We start from the raw sequence: 24,419 nt of genomic DNA, 5'->3' as shown, positions 1-24,419 counted from the left end.
GAATTAAGGAGTGGGGGTTACTGGGGCCAAGCTGGGTTGCACAGCTACAGGAAAATCTTGGGGTGCAGAATTTACTTTTCTGGAGGTCGCTGTGAAAGAAAATGTTAGTGCTGGGAAGCTGATATCTGAAAAAGGCATGAGAAAAAGCTGCTGTCTCTGCCACTTCCCCCCAGTTTTCCCTTGGCAGCAGCAGACTAGAGGTCTGTGTTACTGGGAGAGAGGATCCTCTGTTCACCTGGTACCTGCTTACCCATTGCCCCAAGCCAGCTTGGAATGCATCGATGACAGAATCGGCATTGCTGGAAACAGCTTAAATGTCAACATTTTCCTAATAATAAATTCTTGTAGTTTTAGGCTCCAGAAATATTGGGAAAATGGATTCCTGAGGCAATTGTACAGATGCTTTACTAACAGTTGGGTTTAGGGTTTGGGGTTTTGTTTTGTTTCATCTTCTTCTGCTTTTTAATGAGATTTTATGAGACATGATTTTATTTGCTTTTCTTTCTTTGTGTATTTTACAAGTCTAAATGACAGTTTAGAGCTCCTGTAGTGTGACCACTTCACTTTACCCTGTGCAGATGTGTTCTGGTTCATATTTCATAAATCATTGTGTTGATACAATGGTGATATGTGCGACATTTTCCTGAGATTCCAGCTAAACATTTCATTCAAACTCCATTGACAGTAATATGAGTCTTTCCACGGACTTCTTTTTTACAAATTGTATCCTGTAACTATGCTGTTTGAAAATTTAGGAAGGGGTAGCAAAATATCATGGTTCCTTCTATCTAGGGTGTGTGTCATTGGTAATGAGTAATATGAAGATACTGGAAATTATGATTTGTACATTTTTTAATCATATATCATTCAGCAGAAGATTCCTTCTTACTAAAGTGTGCTAAGATGCCCTAACTCATAATTTTAAAGAAGTTTTTATTCATAAAAATATATAAAAATGCTCATATAACTTTTTTTTTTTTTTAAGAAAGAAAGTTTTAGCTGTACTTCACGTAACTAGTTTCAGGTTTAACGTTCCAGAGGCTTTCAGTAGAAAACAGTATGGTTAAAATCTTTCAGGCAAGAAGACTCAGCTGAGCAGTCCTGTCTCTGTGAGCACTCCTGGTATGTGCTGATGCTGGGCTCTTAGTGAGAGCCTGCAAATAGTGCTGGTGTAGAGAAGAGAGACGGTCTGTGCTGCAGAACAATGGCTTTTAAAAATGTGGGCTGTTGCCACAAGGGAGTGACCAACAAGGCTTTTTACAAGGCTACTTGACTTTTGCATATCCGTTGCTGGATACCATAATCTGAAATCGCAGCATTGTTCAGCAGCCTAATCCTCTTTGTTCTCCTCTAATTTTGCAAGCCCTCAGGCTTTCTCTGATTCCTAAAGTAAAGTACTCACACTTGAAACACATCTTTGTTTGCCTCGTTCTTTTTTTCTTTCTTTTTCATATGAAGCGCTTTGCTTTGGCTCAGTTGATTTTTGTGTCACAGCTATTTAAACAAAACTAGGAGCAGACAAAGAGAGAACAACACATGCAAAACAAAACTGTATTTAAAAACTCTCTTCAATAAAATACAACATTTTTTTAGCACAGATAAATATGTTTTTAAAAGAGCCAGTAGAATTCAAACTGGGAGAAGAATATACTGTGTTAAAAAGAGGCAAAGGTAGAATTCAGACTCAAGCAAAAAAAGATAGAATAATTGGCATTTCAAAATCTTCCTTTTCAAATTTTGTTTTTTTCTAAAGACAAAACCATTTGCAACAGTTTTGTAAAAGATTTTATCAGAAATGTTTTGGTGAAACCCATGGTGGCTGAAATGATCCATGCTTTTGAATTTAGATTTTGGAGAAAATACAGCATTTCAACATTCTTTCAAAGCCACCTATCTTACCATTTCATCTATCTAAAAGACACTGCATTTCTCAAAGTATTCTGTACTTGCCCAAATGTATACCTTTGACACACGTTAAACTCTACAGTATATATTTTAGTCCTTCAGCAGTCCATGTAGCTGTGAATCAAGTAATGAATTATACTGTGACAAGTATTGCCCACTCAATTAAATTAAACTGCATATTTGTTTTTATTTGGCATTTGATAGCAATAATTGGCATTAAACTTTATTTATTTATTTAGTGTCTCAGTGCAAGGGGCATGTATTGACCATTTTCTGAAGACTTCACCTGTAAGAGTAAAGCCTGATTCCACAAAATGATAATGCACAAAATAAAGTAGCAACAATATGATTTCCTTCCTAGCGTTGTTTAGGTGCACTTGTGACCTCTGTAATTATATAAATACTCCATTTATGGCCGTTGAGCACTGAGAAGGGCACTGACAGATTTCAAACGTGATCTTTGCAGGCGCACCAGACGACAAGACATCCGCAACGGGGACCCGCTCACCCACTGCTCAGACCTGCAGCACCACAGTGAGTCACGGGCACCACTCAAATTTACTGCACTGCAGCTGATCTGTGTGTGATTTACAGACTCTGCACCAGTAGAGTTAGGAAGCATGTCAATGATTTGTTGGTGAAATTGTCTCGAACATCTGCAAAAGATGAATATAATACATCATTATCCCAATTTAGATAGCTTACAATGGCCTGGATCAGACACTGAAGTCTGTTTGGGTTTGGGGTGGGTTTTTTCTGTTTTTGTTTTCCTCGGATAAACGGTTTAAGCATTTTAATTTTCCTGCTTCTCTTCCCTGATAATATCATACCATCACATTAGGCACATTATATCAGAAAAGAATTGTGCTTCCTTCATGACATCAAGAAATATGTCATGAAGTCCATATTGCTGTGCATAGTTTTCATAAGTGGTAGGGAAACCAAATGTGTTTGTAACTATCTTGGCAAAATACGGAGTGACCTTTGCTGTAGGTGTCACACTAAAAGCTCTGAAGATCAGGATGTTCTTGCAGCAGGCATGTCTCCAAGTGCTTTCAGCATGGCTTTTCTTAGACGTATTTTGGTTTGCTCTTTTGTCAGCTGTTTCATTTTCACAGTGTATTGATTAGCCTCCTTCCTTGACTTGTTTGACTGACAAATTCTCACAGTTACTTATTTGTTGCCAAACTTTTCAGAAGACCTTCACTTAAAAAATTAGAAATGTCCATTTTGCTGTAAGTGAAGGGAATACCTAGGCAATGCTTCCCTCTGCTGGAAAAAAGTGATTCCTCATGATTGTGGCATGTCTACAGGAACTTTTCATACAGAATATTCTGAGTTTGAAGGGACTCAATGAGTCCAGCTCTTAACTGAATGACCCACACAGGGATCCTCAACCCATCAACCATGGTGTTATTAGCACCGTGCTCTAACCAACTGACCTAATCTCTGGGTTAAACCACTGCAAAAAGTAAGGAGGTGACTGAAAATTAAGATAACCTCAAAACCCTCTTGTTCTTCCAGTCCATGTAATAGCAAAAATGATAAATAGTACTAAATTTTACTTTTGTGTTAGCTATAATTAACTACCAATATGTTTCACTAATAGTTTTATCTTCATTTCAATCATTTGAAACTCATAGGTGACATTACTATAGCTTTTCTTTTTACTTCTGATTGTGAGACTCAGGCCAAGTTACTCAGAGGGAAAAAGGAGTTTTAAAAGTGCATGAATAGGCTGTGGTCAGTATGTAGTTGTCACATTTTGAGAACTCATGAATGTACAACTAGTTTAGATTTGAACTAGTCAATTGTGACTAGTAGAAAGCTCACAAATTTCCCATTGCAAGATATCAAGTAATTTTTACACAGTGAAGACCATCCTTATAACTAGAATGAGATTTTCAGTTCCACAATAGAAGAGTTTCACCAGGCACTAAATATTGATTTAATACCAGCAGAAGCATTTCTTTGTCCTGAGCAAAACTATGACTGGTCTACCACATAACCTTTGCTAGCTGTGCTTTATACAACTGTAGGTCTGTTCATTTTCATAAATTAAAAAAGCATTTCAAAACACTTTGGTTTTATGTCTACATAAACTATATTTGTCTGAAAAAGATGCTTCCTGTCCAAAGGGAAGAGAGTTATCAGTTTTTTCATTAATACTGAAAATAGTCATGAGAACTCGAGGTCTGGAAAGTTATTATATGGTAGATCTGATCAAAAGGAGTTCTAACACAGCTTTGCCAAAATGAGCAGAGCAAGTATAAACAAGACAAGACATCATTAGAAGGATCAGTAAGTTACAAAAAAATAGTGAGGGAATGCAGTTCTGTGTCGTAGACTTGAAGGATGCACTGTCGTAATACTTAATAAATGGTTTAGATTGGTCTTAAAAGAAATTTTCTCTAAATCACTTGAGTCGTAAATCCATTACATTTTCCTATATTTACTTGTCATTTACACATGATCATGCATAGACACAGATGACTGCATGGCCTATAAATTTCCTATGCCAGCTTATGCTGAATTTTTTCCTTGTTTGTGACTAGTAGTTCCCTGGACAACAGATGAAGAATTGGGTTTGTCTATAGCCAAAAAAGGCTTTAAAAAATCATTTACTTCTTGTCTGCAGATTCATTTGCAGGAACTGCCAATTGATTCTCCATGTGAACCCACAAAATCATGAGAAAAGAATACTATCTTAATGTATATCTTTTAAGGCATTGCAGAAACAAACTTTGCAATCAGTCTGAAGCAATAATATTTTTAATAAGGTTTATGTAGCATTTTCAGTTGCTCTTTGGTGCAAATGTATAAGAAATATAAAATGACTGCACAGCAACATTAGAGGGAGCTGAGAATCCTTCTCTGTACAGCTGTTTGCCCAGACATTAATGTTTAAATCTAAAAGCATGTTCACCTTTGTGGCAGTTAAAGGAGAATTTTTGTTTAAGTGCAACATAGTATAGCTATCAAGAAATAATCAAGTTTGGGGATTTTTGAGGAAGAACTTGTTAAAGAAGAGGAACTTTTTTTTACATGATTTATCCCAGGGGAAGTTCAAAGAATCACTCTGAATTAAACTGTATTGTGAGATTCATTCATCTGCAAAGCAGTCTTGGTATAAGTACTTAGCCTTTCATACTTCTTCGGTTATGTCAGAAATTATGTACTTAAAGGATATTTATCAGGGTAGTAAACTGATACTGCTGTTGGGTTCATTTTGGGAATTACTGCTTTCAGACAGGATTTTGGGCTGAAATTCATTACCAACTTCATGACTTCTATAATTTTCTAATTCCTCCAGCTGCTTTTCTGAACTTCTTAGACTTTCATTCTTCCATCCAGTCTCTTCAGCTTCTCAGTCCCAAAGCTGCACTCTGATCCTGTGATTATTCCATCACTGCTTACTTTATTGCACTCCTCATGCACAATATTGCATGAACTTTATAGACATTTCTGAACCTGCCTTGTGCTCCTTCAAGTCATGGAAATGGAAATTGAAGGATCTCTAAAAGGCTTCCTCTCTCATTGTGTGTCTGTCACCCATATTGTGCTTCCTGCAGCTGTGAAGAAGTGTAAGGACTTCACCCACTTTCCCCAGTGTTCTCTTAACACACTAGAATATCATAGACCAAATCCAAGGAATAGAAGTTTGAAATTGTGTCAGAGTCCACAGTTTCTAAAAAATCTCATTACTATCTCCTTAGATACTAAGAACATTCTAGGTACCTAAGTTTTCCAGCAGAAACTTCTCTATATACTTAAAAATACGCTGCTGCTCATGGGCCATGGGACTTTTACCAAAGAAATACCTGTTTTTGTCCTTTATACTGGCATTTGTGATTTAGAAAACTGCCTCCCCTGGATCTAATGAGAACAGTGTAACATGTGATCTGCCCCTGTGTAATTGAACTGAGCTGTATTCAGGAAAATATAACCAAGTGGAGCTGCAAGCCCCCAATGAGTAATCTGCTGGTTAATTCATCCTTTTAGGATTCTGGAGATGAGGACCCAAAGTTTACTTAGGCTTAGAAATTTGACTTGATATTCCTACTTCCAGTACAAATACCTGAACTATCCAATTGCTGTCGTTGAAGATGGGCCATTCTGCAATTACAATTCAGGGAGCCTGGGAGAGGAATTGAGACAGAGCATGCATCCTAGGGTGAAATCCCTGTGTTTCCATCCTTTATTATGGTAGCCTGTAAATCACTGTTTCACAGAAACACTTCACTGGAGCAGTAACAAATGTGTTCCAGGCTATAAAAGGTGATACTTTCTACTGAGTGTCTTATGTTGAAGGCCTGTATGTGCTGTCTGTTGTGGATCCCAGTTCAGATATCAAACAGCTTAACTCTGTGTGAGGATATCTGACTGCCTGCTCAGCCATATAAATTTTGTTCCTTAATTGGAGCATCTAACTTGAAACAGAAGAGTTCAGTATATCAGTCAGCCATTCACAGTGTTGATCTAGACCCATCAGTTATCATTTCCAGCCTTTATCTTATCACTTCTAACTTTATTCAGTTAATCTCTTCACCTACTTCCAGTTTCTCTATTTCAATGACACAAATCACCTGTGCTCCATCTCAGGCCTCACCACCTTGGCTATATTCTATTCCAGCTACTTTACCCTTTCCGTGCTCCTGTGCTTTCTAATTCATTCCTCAACTGCTCCCTATCTTCCTGACCATAGCTGTACTGACTTTTTTCATGGGAATATGGTCTATGAGAGATGTCATAAAAGCTGTTTTACTCGGTTTTTAATAGAACACCCCACTCACTTGGTTAAAAGGTCCACAGTCCAGCAGAGGAAGGCAAGCAAACCCATTTCCTGTTGGTTTAGTGTTAATAGGCCATTTGATGTTTTCTGAGAACTGAGCAAGCACCAGTCCTTATTCTGCTCCTCATCCCTTCTGCCATCCTCTCTCAGAGCTGAAAGCCATTTTTGAAAGTCACATGTGATTCTGTATCAGCATAAGCCAGATTTTACTTTTACTCAATTTTACTCAATTTTACTCAATTTTACTTTTACCTTTGTCACAGTTATCTAATAAACAGCCTGTATTTGCTAAACAACCTGGCCAGTAGGAGAAAGGCAGAGCTGGGAGCAAACAAAACTGGACAAAGCATTTCTGTGACGGGCTTTTAAATAGACATAATTTTCCTGTTAAAGCATATCAAAAGTAGTTCTTTGAAGATTTCCAGTGCTAAAAATCAAACATGAAAAATGGAAAGAAAGACAAAGAATGTCAAGGAGTCAGGAAACCCCATGAGATCAACACAGGTTAAACAGCCTACCCACCCTTTCCTCCTCATCTACTCTTCAGGATTATTGTTTTGTTGCCACTTAAGTCCATACCAACATTTTAAAGAGCTAAGGTGGATAGTTGAAACATGATGCCCTGAAGCCTCTGCGGTATTGGAGAAGAATCAAATACCATATAAGTCCAATAGCTATGTGATATTTCCAGCAAGTTGATGAATATCTTGAAACATTGTTGTTACAAAAGGAAGTAATTTATTTAACTTTCTTTTCCCCCTCCCATAATGTCTGGTTTATTAACCTCATTACATTTCCATAAATTATATCGGTATGAGAGGAAATGATTAATTGAAGATCGTTTCCTCAAAAACATTATTCTTGGTCATTAACAGCTTCAGCAAACTGCAGTGCCATATAATCTAAACACATTATTCTACTTATAAATAGCCTCATGTTTTATTACTTTGCTCTAAAGTATTATGACCATAGAGCCCAGGAGGCATCATTACAAACATTCTGCAACTACATTCTGAGTTTTCTCCTTGCATATGGTTTGCTATTAAAAATTCTTGTCGTGTCCTAGATGTTTTCCTTGATGAATAATAATGAAGCTTACACAAGATTTCACAATTAAATTAATTAACTTCATCTATTGAGATGTTAACAGCTGTTAGGATTTAAAATTTTAAAAAAAACCAAAAACCAGTAAGCCAAAATACCCTGCCAAGGGTCCTTATGAAGATAGAAGTGTTGATGCAGATTTTTCAAATAGTATACTGATATGGGATTTTTTTTTTTTAAGTTTTTATCTTTAAACACTTTAATGAAACCCAAATTCTCAACAAAAATATTACTTAGCAATTAAGGGTTAGTTTCCTGATAATTTTTATTTTCATGCTTTACAGATAACCCAAGTGGTCAGGCCCTGGAGGAAAAGATTATCTATGGAGTAGAGAATAGCAGCACTTTCCTTGAGTGCAGTCCAAAATCTCAGCGTGCTGTAGTCTACTGGCAATTCCAGAAGCAAAATGATGATCGCAAAGAAGAGGTACAGTAAAAAAAAAAAGAAAAAAAAAATACAACTCATTTTCTCTATAAAGATAAACTTCAGTCTGAGTCCTTCTCAGAATAATTTTAGTTGAGCAAAACTTCTCTGGAATATATGATTTCCATTGTTCTTCAGCATATTCTCACTCTTATTACCATAAAATCCTGTCACCTCCCTAATAGGTTTTGCAGATCATTACAACAGCAAGAATTCATATCCTCTCCTTGCTCAGACTCCCTGCAAAACACACTGGTTTGCATCCCAGAAACAGAAAAAGCTAGCATTCTGAAACATCATATAAAGATTATATGAACTTAAATATCACAAAGGTCTTAAAATTGCCTTTGAGGAAAAGCTTAATTGTTTTCCCCTAATCATATTGTTTAACTGAAGCACAGTCTGGCAGAAGCATCCTGTGTGCTGTGTGCTCTGAGAGTTTACTGCAGATTAACAGAGTCAAAATGAAGAGCTGAGAACTGTAATGGATACAAGAGTATGAAAAGTTTTATTTGCATCAAAAGCAGTATTTATAGAGGCAGAAACACATATTTTCCCTGTTTGCATTACACTAAGCTGATACTTTATTTTCCTCCTTGTCTTGTCACGAACATTCTTATATTACTAATCACCCAAATTTTCAAGTGTTATCAAGCCAGGTCACACATATCTTGGGAGAACAATCTACTCTGGTAGGTAGGGAAGTCAAGCTAGGGAACAAAAGTTTTTTGTTACATTGAAGTATTTGTAAGTATGCATACATATATTCAAAGCATGTTCAGAATAGTTACATTAGCTGCTTTAAATATTTTGGTTTGTTTGCATAAGTAGTAAGAATTTATTCTTGGCGAGAGAACAGCAAACATGTTTGTGCCTTTCTGTCTGCAGCAACATGTGCATTCAGAGAGTGAGGTTACATTCCAGATAGGAATTAATTCAGAAGAAAACACTGTTTTGAACAGCTGCTTTTTGAACATTAAAATTTTGAGATTTGATCCTTAGTTGCTTGTTTGTAAGTTTTCCACTTAAGTAGAACCCATTTCTATGCATGAGGGTTTTTGTAGTAAGGAACAGCAAGAAAACAAAGAACCTTTCCTGCAAATGGATCTAGATTTGACTAAAAGATAATGGTGAATGAGACCTCAATAATACAGCCAAATGAATCCCAGTGGACTCTGCTGGTTAAAGACTCAGATCTTCTGTAAACTTTCCAGCAATTCCATCTGACATAATTGAAACAGATCTTTGTTCAGCAGCAGTAGTTACTAAGGAGTAAATCCCTGATTCCCGAAACTCTTGGCATTATATCAGTTTTCCCAAAAGATTTGAGCCTTTCATGATAACAGATGACTGGAAAAGTGTTTCCAATTTTTGTGGGTTTGGGAATTCTTGGCCAAGTCTTACCAGTTAAAAGGAGCAGTAAATAAAGAAGTAGCACGGCTAGAGGATCATGTGGCACATATATGAAAAATAACTATTGAAATGACCACTTTTTCCCCAATACAGATAAAAGTGGGTGATCACATGATCCGGACAGAGCAGGGCCTGTTGCTACGAAGCCTTCACCGGAGAGACTCCGGTGTTTACTTCTGCCATGCTGTGGAGCACGGCTTCATGCAGACCCTGCTGAAGGTGACCCTGGAAGTGATCGACAACGACCACCTGGAAGAGCTGCTCCATAAGGAGGAAGATGGGGATGGCTCCAAGATCAAGGATGCGACCAACAGCATGACCCCCAGCCAAAAGATCTGGTACAGAGACTTCATGCAGTTGATCAACCACCCCAATCTCAACACGATGGATGAGTTCTGTGAGCAGGTTTGGAAAAGAGACCGCAAACAGCGCCGGCAAAGGCCCGCCAACGCGCAGGTGAACCCAAATAAGTGGAAGCACCTACAAGAGAATAAAAAAGGTAGAAACAGGAGGACCCATGAATTTGAGAGGGCACCACGTAGTGTCTGAGCTACATTACCTCTAGGAACCTCATCCAAGTAGAAACTTGTATAGACAGATAACTGGAAAAAATGCAATATTCATGAACTTTTTCATGGCATTATGTGGATGTTTACAAGAGTGGAAAGTTCAAACAGTTTCCACTAGATTTAAATAAAATCCATTTCTAACTTTCCTAGCGAGTCCTTCCTCTCTGCTCTGATTCTAAAACCACAAAGACCGGAGTTTCAAGGATGATAACTCACCAGGACCTAGCTTACTCCTCAAAAACTTCTGCAAGTATTCAGCAGGCAAGTTTTGCTTTCTCTTTTGATGGAGATACAAAGAAAATGCTGTATTTCATGCTGTCATCTTACAGAAAAAAAAACCAAGCCCCACCTCTCATCATCAGCACTACCATTTCTAGACTTATGTAAAGCTGCATGAACTCATTAAGCTGATGAACGTCTAAACACGTGATTGGACACAAGGATTTTGTTCTTGTTTTGTCTAGCAGTTCTCCTGTTTATATGTGCTAGAAGAGGAAAAAACAATACTGAATGAGATTGATTGTAGAAATCTGAACAACATAAGCCATCCATCATCTGGAAGAAAAAAAATGTGGAGTACACTGGCCTACTACTGATGACTTCTTTCAGCTTTGATCTAAAGATGTATTTTATTAAAAGTATAATTTAAATGTACCATGAAAAAATATGCAGCAAACATTAGCTCCTTTCTAAAATAGATTAGACTTTTTGTCTTAGAAATATTGTACTTTCTAATTATCGGTTTAGAGGAAAAAAGACAACTTCCAGTTATGACTGCTTTACTCTTTTGTTTGGGAAAACTTCCAGGAGAGCTGGTCACACTGCAGTAAACCTCCTCCTCTGTCAGTAATCTATATGACATGTAACTTCAAGGCAATTTTAAAACTAAGCTATTTTAACACGAAAGTCACTGTATAGGATGGAAGTATTCTGCATTCTGTTTTTCTAAGTATGGTATTTGAAATTATTCAACTTGTATAATACCTTGCTATAGATTGAACCAATGAAGAGGAGAGCATTGATTTTCAGTTGTATATTTTTTTTAATTAAAAAAACAAATAGCATTAAAATACCCTCTGCTAATTACACTCTTGCTTTCTTGGTTTGTATTTGTGGATGCTAATATTTAAATACTGATGCTCGTAGACTGTCATATACCCATGAGCAAAGCTCACATTCAGTTTAAGGAGTTGTGTTCCCAGCTCTGTGGTAGAGATTTGTCCACACTACTGACTCTCAGTGCTCTGTTCTTTCTGTGGGCCAGATCACCGAAATGCAAAGAAACAGCACTAGGCCACGTAAATAACAACCTCAAAGCCAGCTCCCCATTTTAAAGATCTGAGGGACAGTTTAATCTGTGGGTGAAATCTGCTGAAGTAGCAAATTGGTGAAGTTCATCCTAAGATTAGTTTATACTAACAGAAAATTTGGTCCTGCACTTCTGTCTTATTCTATATACAGGAAAGCAACAGGGTAAAACAGACAATGTACCTGCATCATGAGTGTCAGTTTAGGGTTATAAGTAGTGGATTTATTCACCTCAGCACAGATGTGCCTTTGGTCCCCAGTTCTATGGTGTCCAGTTCTTTTGAGATCATCTTTCTCCAGCCTCCCATATTTTACCTTGGTAGAGTCTGTAAATGACATAATTTCAGGTAATGTCATTGTGGGGAAAATTACTAGAACAAAATCCTTAGTTTGCTAAAGGAGCTTTTATATAAAAGTGTGTCTGCACTGATGACTGATCTGTTTTGTTGTTATTCACTCTGTGGTATTTAATTTATCAATTTATTGCTACACTATCAATCAGCCTTATCAGATACAATAAAACACAACTGCTGTGACAGCGTGTCTCACAATGTGCCCCAGTCTCCTTGCCACTCGCTAATTCAAGTATCCTTCTCCTTAGTGAAACCTTGGCTTCTTGCCTCCGTAGAAATTGGATTTTCACAAACAGCAGAGTTACTTCAGTCCCCTTTGAATCCTTTGGAGGGGATAAACACGCAGGATTTTTTTTTGTCATTTAATTCTTCAGAAGAAAAGTCATTGAATAGGCTAGGACAAGGCAGTAGGGCCATGATTTAAGAAAGCACTTGGGAATTTATTTTTAAAGCAGCTTTAAGTCTCTCTTATGTTTAACCTGCCTCTTGTGAACTTCAGTATGCTGGTAAATTCCCATTATTTCATGATGTGCTGAATATGGATGAATTAAACATATGTTCAACTATGTGCTTTTCTGTGCAGAAGTATTAATTTTTCAGCTCAGCTTATGGGTAATTTCTGAGCACTGTTGTCAAATGAATTATTTAATTTTAATCACAGAACATTCTTTAGCCTTTTGTGGAGGGCTATTGTGTACCATCTAGTTACTGCAATACTCCTTCTTAAAAAGGGAAACAGTTTTAAAATGAACCTTGGAGAATTCAGTGGGAAAAATACAGACTGATTTCAATAGATCTTAAATCACTTTGTTTCCTTTTTTACAGATTCGTGGAATTGCTATGTAATTTTTTTGTTTCTCTTCCATGTTCATAGCAGCTAGTTCTATAGCAACTTGCTACAAAAAAATGAACCAAAACCATCATCTTTCACAATGCATGAAGAGGAAACATATTAATAAAGTCAGAATTCTAAGATATGTGTTAATAAACTGAGAAAGATAATCAGTGGGAACAAAATTACAGAAGTTGCAACATTTTTACCATGACCTTGCAGTCTCATTAAACAATTGATGTGATCCTATCTTACAAACTTCAGCCCAGTCCTCACTGACATGAGTAGTCTTGTTTAAGTTTTTGTATTTGTTTATATAAAGAAGAGGGCAAAAGATCAAGCCAACAGTGGAAATTTTTGATTTTTAGGTTCATGTTATGGTCAAGTTAAAGTAACGTGTAATACTGATGTGAAATGAACTTTTTTCAGAAAGCATAGGCCTTAATGAATTAATGTATAGAAAGATGCCCTGCAGCTTCAGTAAGATTCATACCCCCGTTTATGTCATTATTGTTTTAAGCAACATAAAGTTTGAAAATAAAGATTAAAATGGTATTTCTGTAAATGGCCAATAAAACCCTCTAAACCTCTAGTTACAGACTTTAGAAAAGTAAGTAAAAAGTTGTGTTTAAGCTGGAGAGAATTTATAACCAGAAATATCTATTTTCATTTGTTTTAAGATATCCATCTGCAAGGAACAAAAATATATTGAATCTTGTTCTAACTCATCTACTCTTTGCACTTGCACAGATCACTGAAATGGGAATTTGTTCTATGGCTCCTAAAAACTGTATGGTTACATTAAACTATAACATCAAACTGAGAAAATGTGCATCTTTGCAAAACAAAGTTAAACTTCATGACCCAATAAAGTCACTATGTAAAAAAAAATTAAATTAAATGCATGTGAATGCGCATTTACTGTTCCTTTTTATGTATTATTTAGTGAATATCAATGGTATGTGTTTAATAGTTCAGTTTTTGCTACCTACACATTAGTCAAAAGAGATGTAAATATTTTTGACTAGATAAGGAGGTACAGTGTAAAGTACTGTTATCTAGAGGTACTCCATTTCGGTGTGTTCAGCAAAACACTAAAATGCAAGATTTTGCCACACAGGTGATAAGGTGGTTTATTTGCTATATCAGTGTCTGAGTTGTGCGCTTGTTCTTTAAACGCCTTCCTCACTGGGTAGTAAATAATTCCACTTCTGTATTTATCACTTCAATTCAGATGGGAACTAGAAAACTGGAGAGAAAGTGTAATGAAACTGCTGCTGTAAATTATTTCTTTTAGCATGTATTCAGTTGTTAAATAAACATTTCTTCCAAATATTTGAAGTTCAGTGTCTTGACTGTTTACACGGAAATGTGCCCTGTAACCTTCATGAGCATATGGAGTGCATTGTTGCCAATATAATGCTATCAATGTGTATGAGCTCTGTTTATTAGGCCAGAAGGATCACTATTTGTATTAATGGCATTTTTTAAATTTCTTTTTTGAAGACTATAAACTAATAAGCCTGAAATGAAAGGCATGAACTTATCTTCAGCCTATCTTTTGGCCCAGCTGCTGAGCTTGTGCAGATAAAGCCACACATATACACACCCCCACTCTCCCCTCTGCCCATGAACCAAACTGTAAATCAGCCTGGAAGCCATGTGAATATGAGCAAGTTGCTGTACTTGATGAAATTTCACTCTGTGCAATGCTAATGGTTTAGAACAGCTATGCTGCTCCTCTTTGGAAACTGGCTTGCACAGAAAGCAAGAGAAATAAATCAGATTCTGTCTGTTACCAACCTACCCTTGTATCCTTAGGTAAACTCAGCAGCTGTTTGGAAGTGCTTAGGGCTCCATCTAAAAGTGATGTGCTGTGGCACTAAGCATTGTGCAAACAGCTAAAAGGACAAATGGCTGTTCTGGAAAGCATGAAGTTTAAATACACCAGACAAGAAGTGGAGGAAGGAAAGTATCATTATTTCCATTTGGCACATACAGATTTGAAGAGTCAACCAGTAGTACTGAGCCGTCACTAATCCATTCAGCCTCACTCGTGCTCCTTCCTGTAGAGCAAGGACAGAGGAGTCTGGTTCAAAAGGATGCTGTAAGGATATTTTATGGTTACTACTGTTTTCTGAAAATGGAAATAGGGCCTCAGCAGCAGCCAAGCAACTTGGCGGGTTCCAAAAGATGCTGGCAAATACAAAAAGGACAAAATGAATATGGCAAGCCATGAATCCACTAATTGAAAAACTGATAATTTTGTATTTCTGTGACCAGTGCATGGCCTATAAATACAGAGGAAGACCCTTGTTTCTGGATGCAGCCACACTGGCCTTTGCTAGAATTCCCTGCAGAGCACAGCTAAAATGAGTGTCCTCTGTTACTGCTCTGTATGTTGCCAGGAACATATAATGCCTAGGGGCCACCTTCAATGACAGTGAGTGGGAAGAACAAGAAACATTTCAGATTTTATGCTAATTTGTTCTTATGTACAAATGCACAGATAGGTAGATACACAGCCAGCTTTCACTAAGATGAAATCCTCTTTTCTCTGAATGATTTGAGACTCTAGATGTAATTCTAGTACATCTCTGAATATGTTTGGCGGCTTCAGCTATAAATTGTTATAAATGTTTCCTCTGTGAAGACTGAAACACACTATTTTGTTTCCTTACAGGTCATATTCACTGAGGTCCCCATCAAACATCCATTTAATGGCAGGCAAAGTTAGGATGTTTTTTTCCAAAGCATAAAACAAAGGGACTATTATCCCTAGAATGCTCGGTAACAGGATACAAGCTGATCAGAGTATTAGTGACTCAGCCAGCTTCTTTGCTCCCCATAAATATTTGCATGAAAGGTTGGAGGAGCTTCATAGAGAAACTAGAAATTGTGGAGAAGAGGCCTTGTTTGGGATCTTTTTGTCCTGGAATTTGTAAAAGATTGACATTTTGGAGAACTTCAGAATGATCCGAGCTAAATCCCAAAGCTCTAGTGAAGCAGTATCCAAGCTGAAAAAGTTTCACTTAGGTTAAGAAAACAAACTCCCATTTCTCTCTTAGCAATTTTTCACCCCTCAGGAAATGGGTTTCTGCCGGCCTCAGTATTAACCCGAAGTTGTTGTATGGTTTCTACAGTCCCTGTTGAAAGTTTCTCTCTTCTTTGACACACCTGGGGAACCCCGTTTCTGATGTGCAGCCCTCCTTGAGCTGGTTTTGTGTGCACGTGCTCCAGTCAAACTAGCACACCTTCCACTCTTGTGACATCTGTTAATACTAGGCCTAAAAACGTCCCGTTCAAATGCACAGGTATAAAATCAGGCCTTGGTGGGCAGCAAAAAACATGTCTCTGTTCAGCTGTGAGGTACTATGCAAGAGTATTTCTGTCAAGAGGTTTTAAGGGATGGAAAGTTTCTGGTTTGGGGGCAGTAAGGGGTGTCTGAGGACCTGCCAGCCTGACCCCACATCCAGGACAGGGCAGGCAAGGGGACAGCTGGGGCAGCTCCTGGTTTAGGCACATCTCCCGAGCATCAGCCCCCCAGGGGATCTGGCTGGACATGGCCCATGGGCAGGGTTGTCTGGGATTGGAGATGGGATCCTGCAGCCTCTCTGGGGCAGGCACTGAGTGCCAGGGGCTGCAGTTGGGTCTGGGGCTGTGCTCGGGGTGGGATGAACCCTGGGGCCTGAGTGCAGTCAGGTGAACCTCATGCTTGCAGCCAAGGAGGCTCAAACACCCTTCCTGAACTGCTTTTAATAACCCCAGGTCATTTGTCTTCCACATCCAGAGCCAGTTCTTTGCCTTCTGAAAGCCTACGATAAACCAGCAGTACTGTAACACCACAATTTGGTTCCAGTTTGATTGGCTCAGTTTAGCTGATGTTCAAATAGAAAGGTAAATGTACACCGAACAGTTACAAAGAGTTATTGTGCACAGGATCACAACACTTTTTCTTTAATCAGAGATGACCTAATGAAAATAAAGATCTGGCCTTCTGCCCACATGTGAGCCTGCCAGTTCTGCCTGAGCACAGCCACATTCCACAGAGCTGCATCTGAGGCACCTGGGACAGGTCTTGAAGGATGAATCTGATTTCATGAACAGGCTCAATAGTTTTTCAGGCCATTCCACCTTACAAGCCTGGTGTAAATTAAATCCGATGCTGTGTCCTGGGAACAAAACTCTTTTTCACCTCTCAACATGGGGTACCCCTGCAGCTTTTACTACTTTTATGCTTTATCCAAATACATCGTTTTCATTTCTCTATGAGTTTCATGGTCATCTTTGCTTGTAAGCATGTTGATGTGAACTGTGATTGTTTATGCAGAGGCAAATGGAGATGCATGTTTCTGCATGGAAAAAGGATAAAAAGACTGTGGTAATTCTGTAAAATCTACTACATCAAGTAAATATCAAATATCTTTAACTTCTCATTTCTTATTATAGCTGCAGAATGGAGAGGAAAAGAGCAGACAAAAGAAAAACAGACATTTCAGCTATGTTTTGCAATCATCATTTCCTTAAGCCCTTAAGTTTCATGTGTCAATTTTTTTTCTGGGCTTGTAGCACTACATAGAAATCATGCATTCCTACAAACTGCTTTTGCTGAACAATACTACACTGAATAACTCCATAAATCAGATCAAACAGTTGGACTGTGCCAGTTCCTCTAAAAAAGGCTTAACTTACCTCTTCTGTTTGTTATTTTTATTATTATAGTAGGACTACTGCTTCTCTTTTTGTAACGGTTTTGTCAGCACTTTTATTCTAAAGCTCTATTTTAGGGATTTATAATTTTGTCTACAAGTTAAAGGTTTTAAATATCAGCTTTTAATCAACAAATAATTCTACAGTACCTTAAAATAAATTGCTAGACTGTGATCAAAATTTCATTTTGAAAACAAATTTTAAAAGATTGCATCTTTAGCCATGACAGGTAGTTGTTTTAGTGACTACACTGCGAAAATCCATGAGTGGGGTAAAGCTCAGTGAGCATAATGAAAAGCTGCTCACCTTGCTGGACTTTGTGTTTGTTTTTCAAACATCTGTGTGCTTATCAGAGGTTCTGAATCAGAGTGCAACTTAAGCACATTCTTCTCTAATTATTTGTGACTTAATCACACGTTTCTGTTCCTACGGTATGTCCTGGACTAGAACATTTTCTTTCTTCATGTCTGTCTCCTCATTTAAGCTGATTTTTAGTTGCTGTTCTATGTGAAGACAATGTAGGCTCAATTCCTTTCCCAGTTTAACAGAGGTTTGATGTCCAGTACAGATGAAAAAGACTGATTGTGCTGTTTCAATTCTAGTTAAGGAGAAGTGATGTTTTTTGTGTTGTAGTATTTGAAATTTAAAGAATGGAACTGATCTGGATCTGTTAGAGCACTGTGGAATTTTTCACTGTATTTCCCTTTATTAATGAAAGATGTGCACACACCATTCTTATGCTTCTTGAAATCAGCAAGTTGCATTTTTTGTCTTTAATGCTAACCAGTATACTTAGCTAGATCCTCACCCAAATAAATAAAGCTGTGTGCTCCACCACCCTTTCTGTTGACTGGAATCCATCAAACAGTCAGGATACTGAAAGGTATGAATTCAATCCTTGTGCTATTCACTATGGCTCAAAATGTTACTTATGAAAGCTAAACAATTCAATGCCAGTGTAAAGCAATCAAATATAACAGGGCTTCAAGCTATGATGAATGTTTCACATATGTATCTGTGATATTCACAAGCTGGAGGAGGAAAAATGGCTGAATGTAGAAAAATTAAACTACTTGTAGTTAAGTTCAGGGTTGCATGTCAAAACAGTAGACATTATACAGCTGAAAAAATTTTCCTTGGACACATAGTGGATCACAGGCACGCTTGGCATATAATGTTTGTCTCCTAGAAATTCTCCTGTTTGGCATCCACTGTACTTTGTGAATATGCTGGCAGTTGTACATACTGTTGCCTGACAGAAAAGTATTTCTGCAAATATTTGGATCTACTGTTAACACAAAATCCTTTTTATTTTCTTTTTTTCTTCTTTTTTCTTTTTTTTTCCTTTTTTTTTTCTTTTTATTTTTTAATCTCCTGGATTTGGAAGATGCTGAAACCTTAAGTAAAGATGCAAGGATGCTTCCAGGTATGGTGCCATCACAAATCATAGTTTGCTTATAATCCCTATGTAAATCATAACAAATCTTTCTAGGACCATTAAAGGGTTAGAGGCAGTCTGTGGATGGAAATTAAAAACACTACAACATAATTTCTGAATGCTTTTTATTGAGAAAAAATGGGAAAAACCATCATTTTAGTATAAATAGGGAACAAAACCCCAGAATGGAGTTTCTCTTTCAAGTCTCACTGTCTTCTATATTTTATTATTTTATTTTATTTTATTTTATTTTATTTTATTTTATTTTATTTTATTTTATTTTATTTTATTTTATTTTATTTTATTTTATTTTATTTTATTTTATTTTTAAAGTTAGAACAATACTTTATATTTTGTCACAAGTATGAACGTTGCTTCTATTACAAGCATTGAACGTTTTTGTGTTCCTTGCAAGCCAGTTAAAAATAAATGCCACTAAGAAAAGGAACGCTTACGAAGTCCATAAAATGGACTGTATAACTGTTAAACCTTGACTCTTACACTAGTTGGGTCAGCTAGATTTATATAGTAGAACCAGCACATACATCACAGAGGTAATGTGATCTGTTGAGGAATACTCACTCATTTTCTCAAGGCAGGGCAGTGTACTGCTATTTCCTCCCATCAACTGACTTCCCAAAGTGGAACTTAATTTGTTAGTGCCAAGGAATTGTGTCCCTAATCCTTTATTCCAATGACTCCTACCAGACAGCTGATCCTGAATGAAGCCTGCAATATTTTATCTCTGTCACTCCTTCAAGCCAGGATTTTACCCCAATATCAGGGATCTCCATAAGGATTTATCCAAAGCATCAAAACAGTATTAGAATTACAATGCTAAAAGAATTAAAAGTATGAAATAGTTCCATAATAAATATAAGAAGCGGTTACAATGACTGGTAACCTCTAAAGACCCAGTTTCCTATTAGAAGGATAAAGAGGTACATGCAGGTGCATTGGGTACTTCCAGTTTTTTCAAGTATTGCAGGCATAATGAACTGCTAAAAACCAGGAAAATTCTTGGAAATGAGGGAAATGTGCTTCCACCATAGCTCTTGGAAATTCCACCATTGTCTTTAATGGAACAGGATCAAGCCAGGATTTGCATTTCCTGCCATGAGCCACTAAAAGCAGTGGCTTGAGGCATTCAAAGCCAGGCTCTGTATGGAAACCTGTTCTGTTAATGAATTAATAGAAGGAGCTGCAGAAACAGTGTTGCATTTCTAATAGCATGAAGCTGCTATAGATAAGACATCTTTTAGCCCTGATTTTACATTTGAATTTTAGGTACAATGGTAAGAAATGTTAATTTGAACTCCCTATTTGATTCACATAAAAGTTTACATTTCTTTTCTAAATCTGGAATTATGTGTCAGTCTGTGGCCACTCAGAAAGGTGACTGACAACAATTTCAATACCATACAATGACCCACTCAGATCTCTGCAGAAAATCTTGATATTTGAAATAGACTTGGAGAAGAAAACTAAAGAGAACTGTCAGTTTTTCATATAAACACCTCTAGGGAGTATAAGCTTCTAGCATTACCAAGAAGGATATTTTCACATCATAAAAAGAGCTCAGACTGAATTTTAAGCCAACTGTTTCAAGTCTGGGTTTTCTTTTTGCAGAATCTTCCCGGAAATTATGCTTTATAAGCATGGATTAATATAGAAAGTATGATACTTGTCTTAAATAATTGATGTGTTTCACTCAGTTCCATGTTTCAGAAAAGAAGTACAAGGTGCCTGAGAGAAGAGCTGTTCTTCAAGGGTAGTAATAAGTAATAAGGTAGAGACAAGCTGCTCACAGGGGAACTTTCTTCCTAGTGCTCATCATAAGGATACCTTACGATTTAAGTTTTCAAGGACAGTTTTCTTTTTCTGGAGCAATGTGGAAGTGTAAATTGTTTGGATATGTTCAGGGCTGCTCATTCAGTTAGAGTTAGACATAACCATATTAGAGCTCTGAGAGGCTGAAATAAATCTGAAACACATTAATTAGGGTGTGGGTTACTATGAAGGTACTGTAAACCAAGGTTTCCTCATGCTGGACTGCATATCTTTCTGGATAACATGGTAAATTGCTGTATTATTTTTATGAAGTATGTGTGTCTTTGTTTATCTGTTTTATCAGCAAAATGGTGGTTTAGGCTGTATATTAGCAAAAATGTCTTCACTGAAAGGGTTGACAAAATTCAGAACAGGCTTCAGAGAGAAGTGGCTGAGTCACCATCCTTGGAGGTCTTTAAAACATTTGTAGATGTGGTGATTAGGGATGTGGTTTAGTGGTGGACTTTGCAGGATATGGTTTACAGTTGGACTGCAAAAAAAAAGACATGTTTCAACCTAAATTACTCTACAGTTCTATAAATTCTAAGTTATAAAGATTCACTATTAAGACCCAAGAATTCATTCTTACTAACTCTTCATAACATAAGAGCATAATGAACAAGTGCTGGACCAGAGGTCCATCTTGTCCAACAACCTGTCTGAAACACTGGGAGAAAGTCAATGTGCACATAAGAGTGTAACAAAGAAAAAAAAAAAGAAAACAAATGAACAAAAAAAAAAACCCACCAAAAAACACAAGCAAACACAGTGATAATTCCCCAGAATAATCTCCTGGCTTTCAACTGTTTGATATCTGATAAATTTGTATAATGCCCTCCTGTTACTTTTACTGGAACAGTCCTTGACTGATCCATCTGCAGTCATTCTCTGTTTACCTCCTTTAAATAACTATATTAGAAGATTCACCTAGGCTTTTTCTACCCCACATACAGTAGTTCTAACCTCTAATTTCTTATGAAGTTTGCTAATTACATTCTTCCTGTCTGATATTCTCAATATATTTCTGCTTAGGTTAAATGCTTATTTGGTTCTTGCTTCAGCATTAATAAGATTTGCTGTACTTTGACAACAGTTGTGCTTCAAATAATCTGATTCTTAAATATAAGACCCCAAAATACAGTCTATGTCTCCACATTGAGAACAATTTTGCAAGTAAATACATAAGCATAACTATCAGATATTATGAGATAATAGATATTTAAAACCCCTATGTAGCATTCAGTGCCAGTTCCTATTTACTGGTGTATATTGTAAGATTGTAAAAAGACTTTTGAATTACAATATTTAATCACACAATACACAAGTAAGGAGATAACCTGTAGCAAAATGGTAATTACAGCCTAAAGCACCAAAGAGCAGGTCAATACAATAGTCAGCTGGGAAGAACCACCAGACAAGACTGAGATATTACTGATTAGTCTAATAATTGCTTTATCACAACAGCTAACAAGCTATTGCTCAGCATTGTCTTATGAAATTCCAAAGACATTTTCACTGAAGACTGAGAAAACCGATTGCACAGCTGAAACTCTGTAGAACAATGCAAAAAATGGAATTATACTACTTCTATCATTATCCATTTTATTTTTATAAGCATGATGGGAAACCAATTATGATGACAGCTGTGATAAGTCTTCTTTAAAAATTATAATGATTATGTCTTGTTTCCCATTACCCATATGAGGAATAACTAGAAAGAAAAATAAACCCGATCCTACATGCACAGTGCAGCCTAGTGTCTTTCTAATTCACTCTAACAGCTGTTTAAAACCAACTGAATTCAGTGAATAATCAAATTAAAACTATATAAGTAGCCACTTTGTTTCTAGAATTATGATTTAAATCAATAAAAATTAAGATTATTTTATGCTGTTTATTATATGCATTGTTCTTCCTACCTATGTAGCTTCCAAAATACCCTCAGGGATTCATTGTTTCGTGAATGAGCTTGTGTGTTTTCCATGATGGGGGTGAAGGTTGCAGTGGGTGTCAGTGTATATATGTGAACATTTAGCACATTGCCCACAATCAGAATTTGGGATTGGAATGAAATAACAGATGACTGAAAGAGGAAAGACATCTGTATATATTTGAAACCACAGTGATTATTTATCTTGGCATTTGTTCATAACTAGTAGATTAAAAGTACCTCTTTCATAAAAAGTCAAATAATTTTTTTAAACTAAATTGAAGGATTATTTATTAGATCCTTGTCAAACATTAGCTTTTAAAATTTATTCTAGAGATAGCCAAAATGACTTCAATATTTTATTAAAAATCATGTATGTTTTTCTTGACTCCTTTTAAGAATGGTATTTAATTTCATGGACTCCTTTTAATATTACAAGAAATGGCACAAATTTTTGGAATGAAAGAGGAATTAAAGGAAAAATCCTTTTTTAAAAAACTTAAATTTCTCCTAGAAATCTTCTTAGTAAATATTATTTTCCTCACACTGTTTGGGACTTAGAGTTATCATATCTTGACAAAGCTAACATTAATTTTTATTAATTATAAGCAATCACAGAAAATTTTTCAGACATATAACCAGAATGGAACTTGATCTATAGAGGCACTTAGATATTTTTTCATGCCCATGGTAACAGATTTCTTTCTTCCTTGTGACACGTGTAGGGAATAGTGCTCTCACTGCTCTGCAGCTGAGAACTCAGGCCAAGGGTAACCCAAGTGGATGGGTAACACTGCCTGAGTGCCTCAACCAGAAAATGAACCCAGCTTTTCCAAGCCTGAAACCACAAAATTGTTTGTTCTTCCTTAGTAAATGTACTTGCAATATATATTTCCACATGCTTTGTGTTTGCACTACCCCAGAATCACTCACAAAATAACCTAATCATCTACAAAATGACCTAAATTCCTTACCACAATTTCTGTTTGATATGAAACTAACTACTTCTTTTTTTTTCTTGCTATATAATATAGCCTTTCAATTTATTTTTTTTCATATTCTCACTAGTTTTATAATGTATCTTGTTCCATAGTAAAAATTATATGTGGTATGAGTTCAAGCCAGCTCTGTTTAAACTACTCAGTGTCTTTCAAACATATGAAATATATTTGATCAACTATATGGGAAATATGATTTTTCCATATGGCTTAGTTTTCACATAAGGGAGTTTAGTGTTTCTTTGGAGAACATAATATGCTCAGACAATTATAATAGGTAAAGAGTTGCAAACCAGAGAGTGGGAGAAGCAGGTGTCCAGCTGGATTTTCACATAGGAAGGTCTTGAAGGTCACTGATAGTGATGATGTCTCCAAGATTCCCAAACCCTCATAAAGCTATTCCTTCCTTTCCCAATACACTAACCTCCTACTACTCTTGATAATCCAGTGACTCAGGAAGCAAGGCCTGGTTTTTTTCCCATTTTGTTTGTCAGAAGAAAACTGAATGACAACAATTTTCTGAATTACTATTTATAAGGGTGGAAAGAGCATTCACAAAGGTCACCACCCAGAAGAATATTCATTCATTGATGTATCAATATTTGTCTTCCTGCTGTCAGACTAGAGTCTCCAGAGAACAGAAACATAATGGTAGTAAAATTTACAGCCAGGTATGACTTTCCCCCCTGCCCCAAAATGGGAACACGAACAATTTGATACCCTTGTCTGGCAGAGAACCGAGTGATGTCAGCCCATTATAAAGGGAATACTTGATGGTCACTTCCTTCTGCTTTCCATTTCCCACAAAGTGAT

The 24,419-nt window shown here is 36.8% G+C and overlaps 1 protein-coding gene across 3 annotated transcripts in view; it reads left to right on the top strand.

Moving 5' to 3' along the window:
• SEMA3A (semaphorin 3A) overlaps positions 1-14,033 on the top strand; it is a 237,311-nt gene extending 223,278 nt beyond the window's left edge. For all 3 annotated transcript variants that reach the window (XM_063396993.1, XM_063396992.1, XM_063396991.1), the window contains 3 exons: positions 2,372-2,439; positions 8,086-8,228; positions 9,732-14,033. In XM_063396993.1, the coding sequence (XP_063253063.1) occupies positions 2,372-2,439; positions 8,086-8,228; positions 9,732-10,187 (667 nt within the window). In that variant the 3' untranslated portion in view covers positions 10,188-14,033. The remainder of the gene's footprint in view (positions 1-2,371; positions 2,440-8,085; positions 8,229-9,731) is intronic.
• The last annotated feature ends 10,386 nt before the right edge of the window (positions 14,034-24,419 follow it).

Source organism: Prinia subflava, chromosome 4, assembly GCF_021018805.1.
Source record: "Prinia subflava isolate CZ2003 ecotype Zambia chromosome 4, Cam_Psub_1.2, whole genome shotgun sequence".
Lineage (NCBI taxonomy): Eukaryota > Metazoa > Chordata > Aves > Passeriformes > Cisticolidae > Prinia > Prinia subflava.
This window is presented reverse-complemented; position numbering and strand designations above follow the sequence as displayed.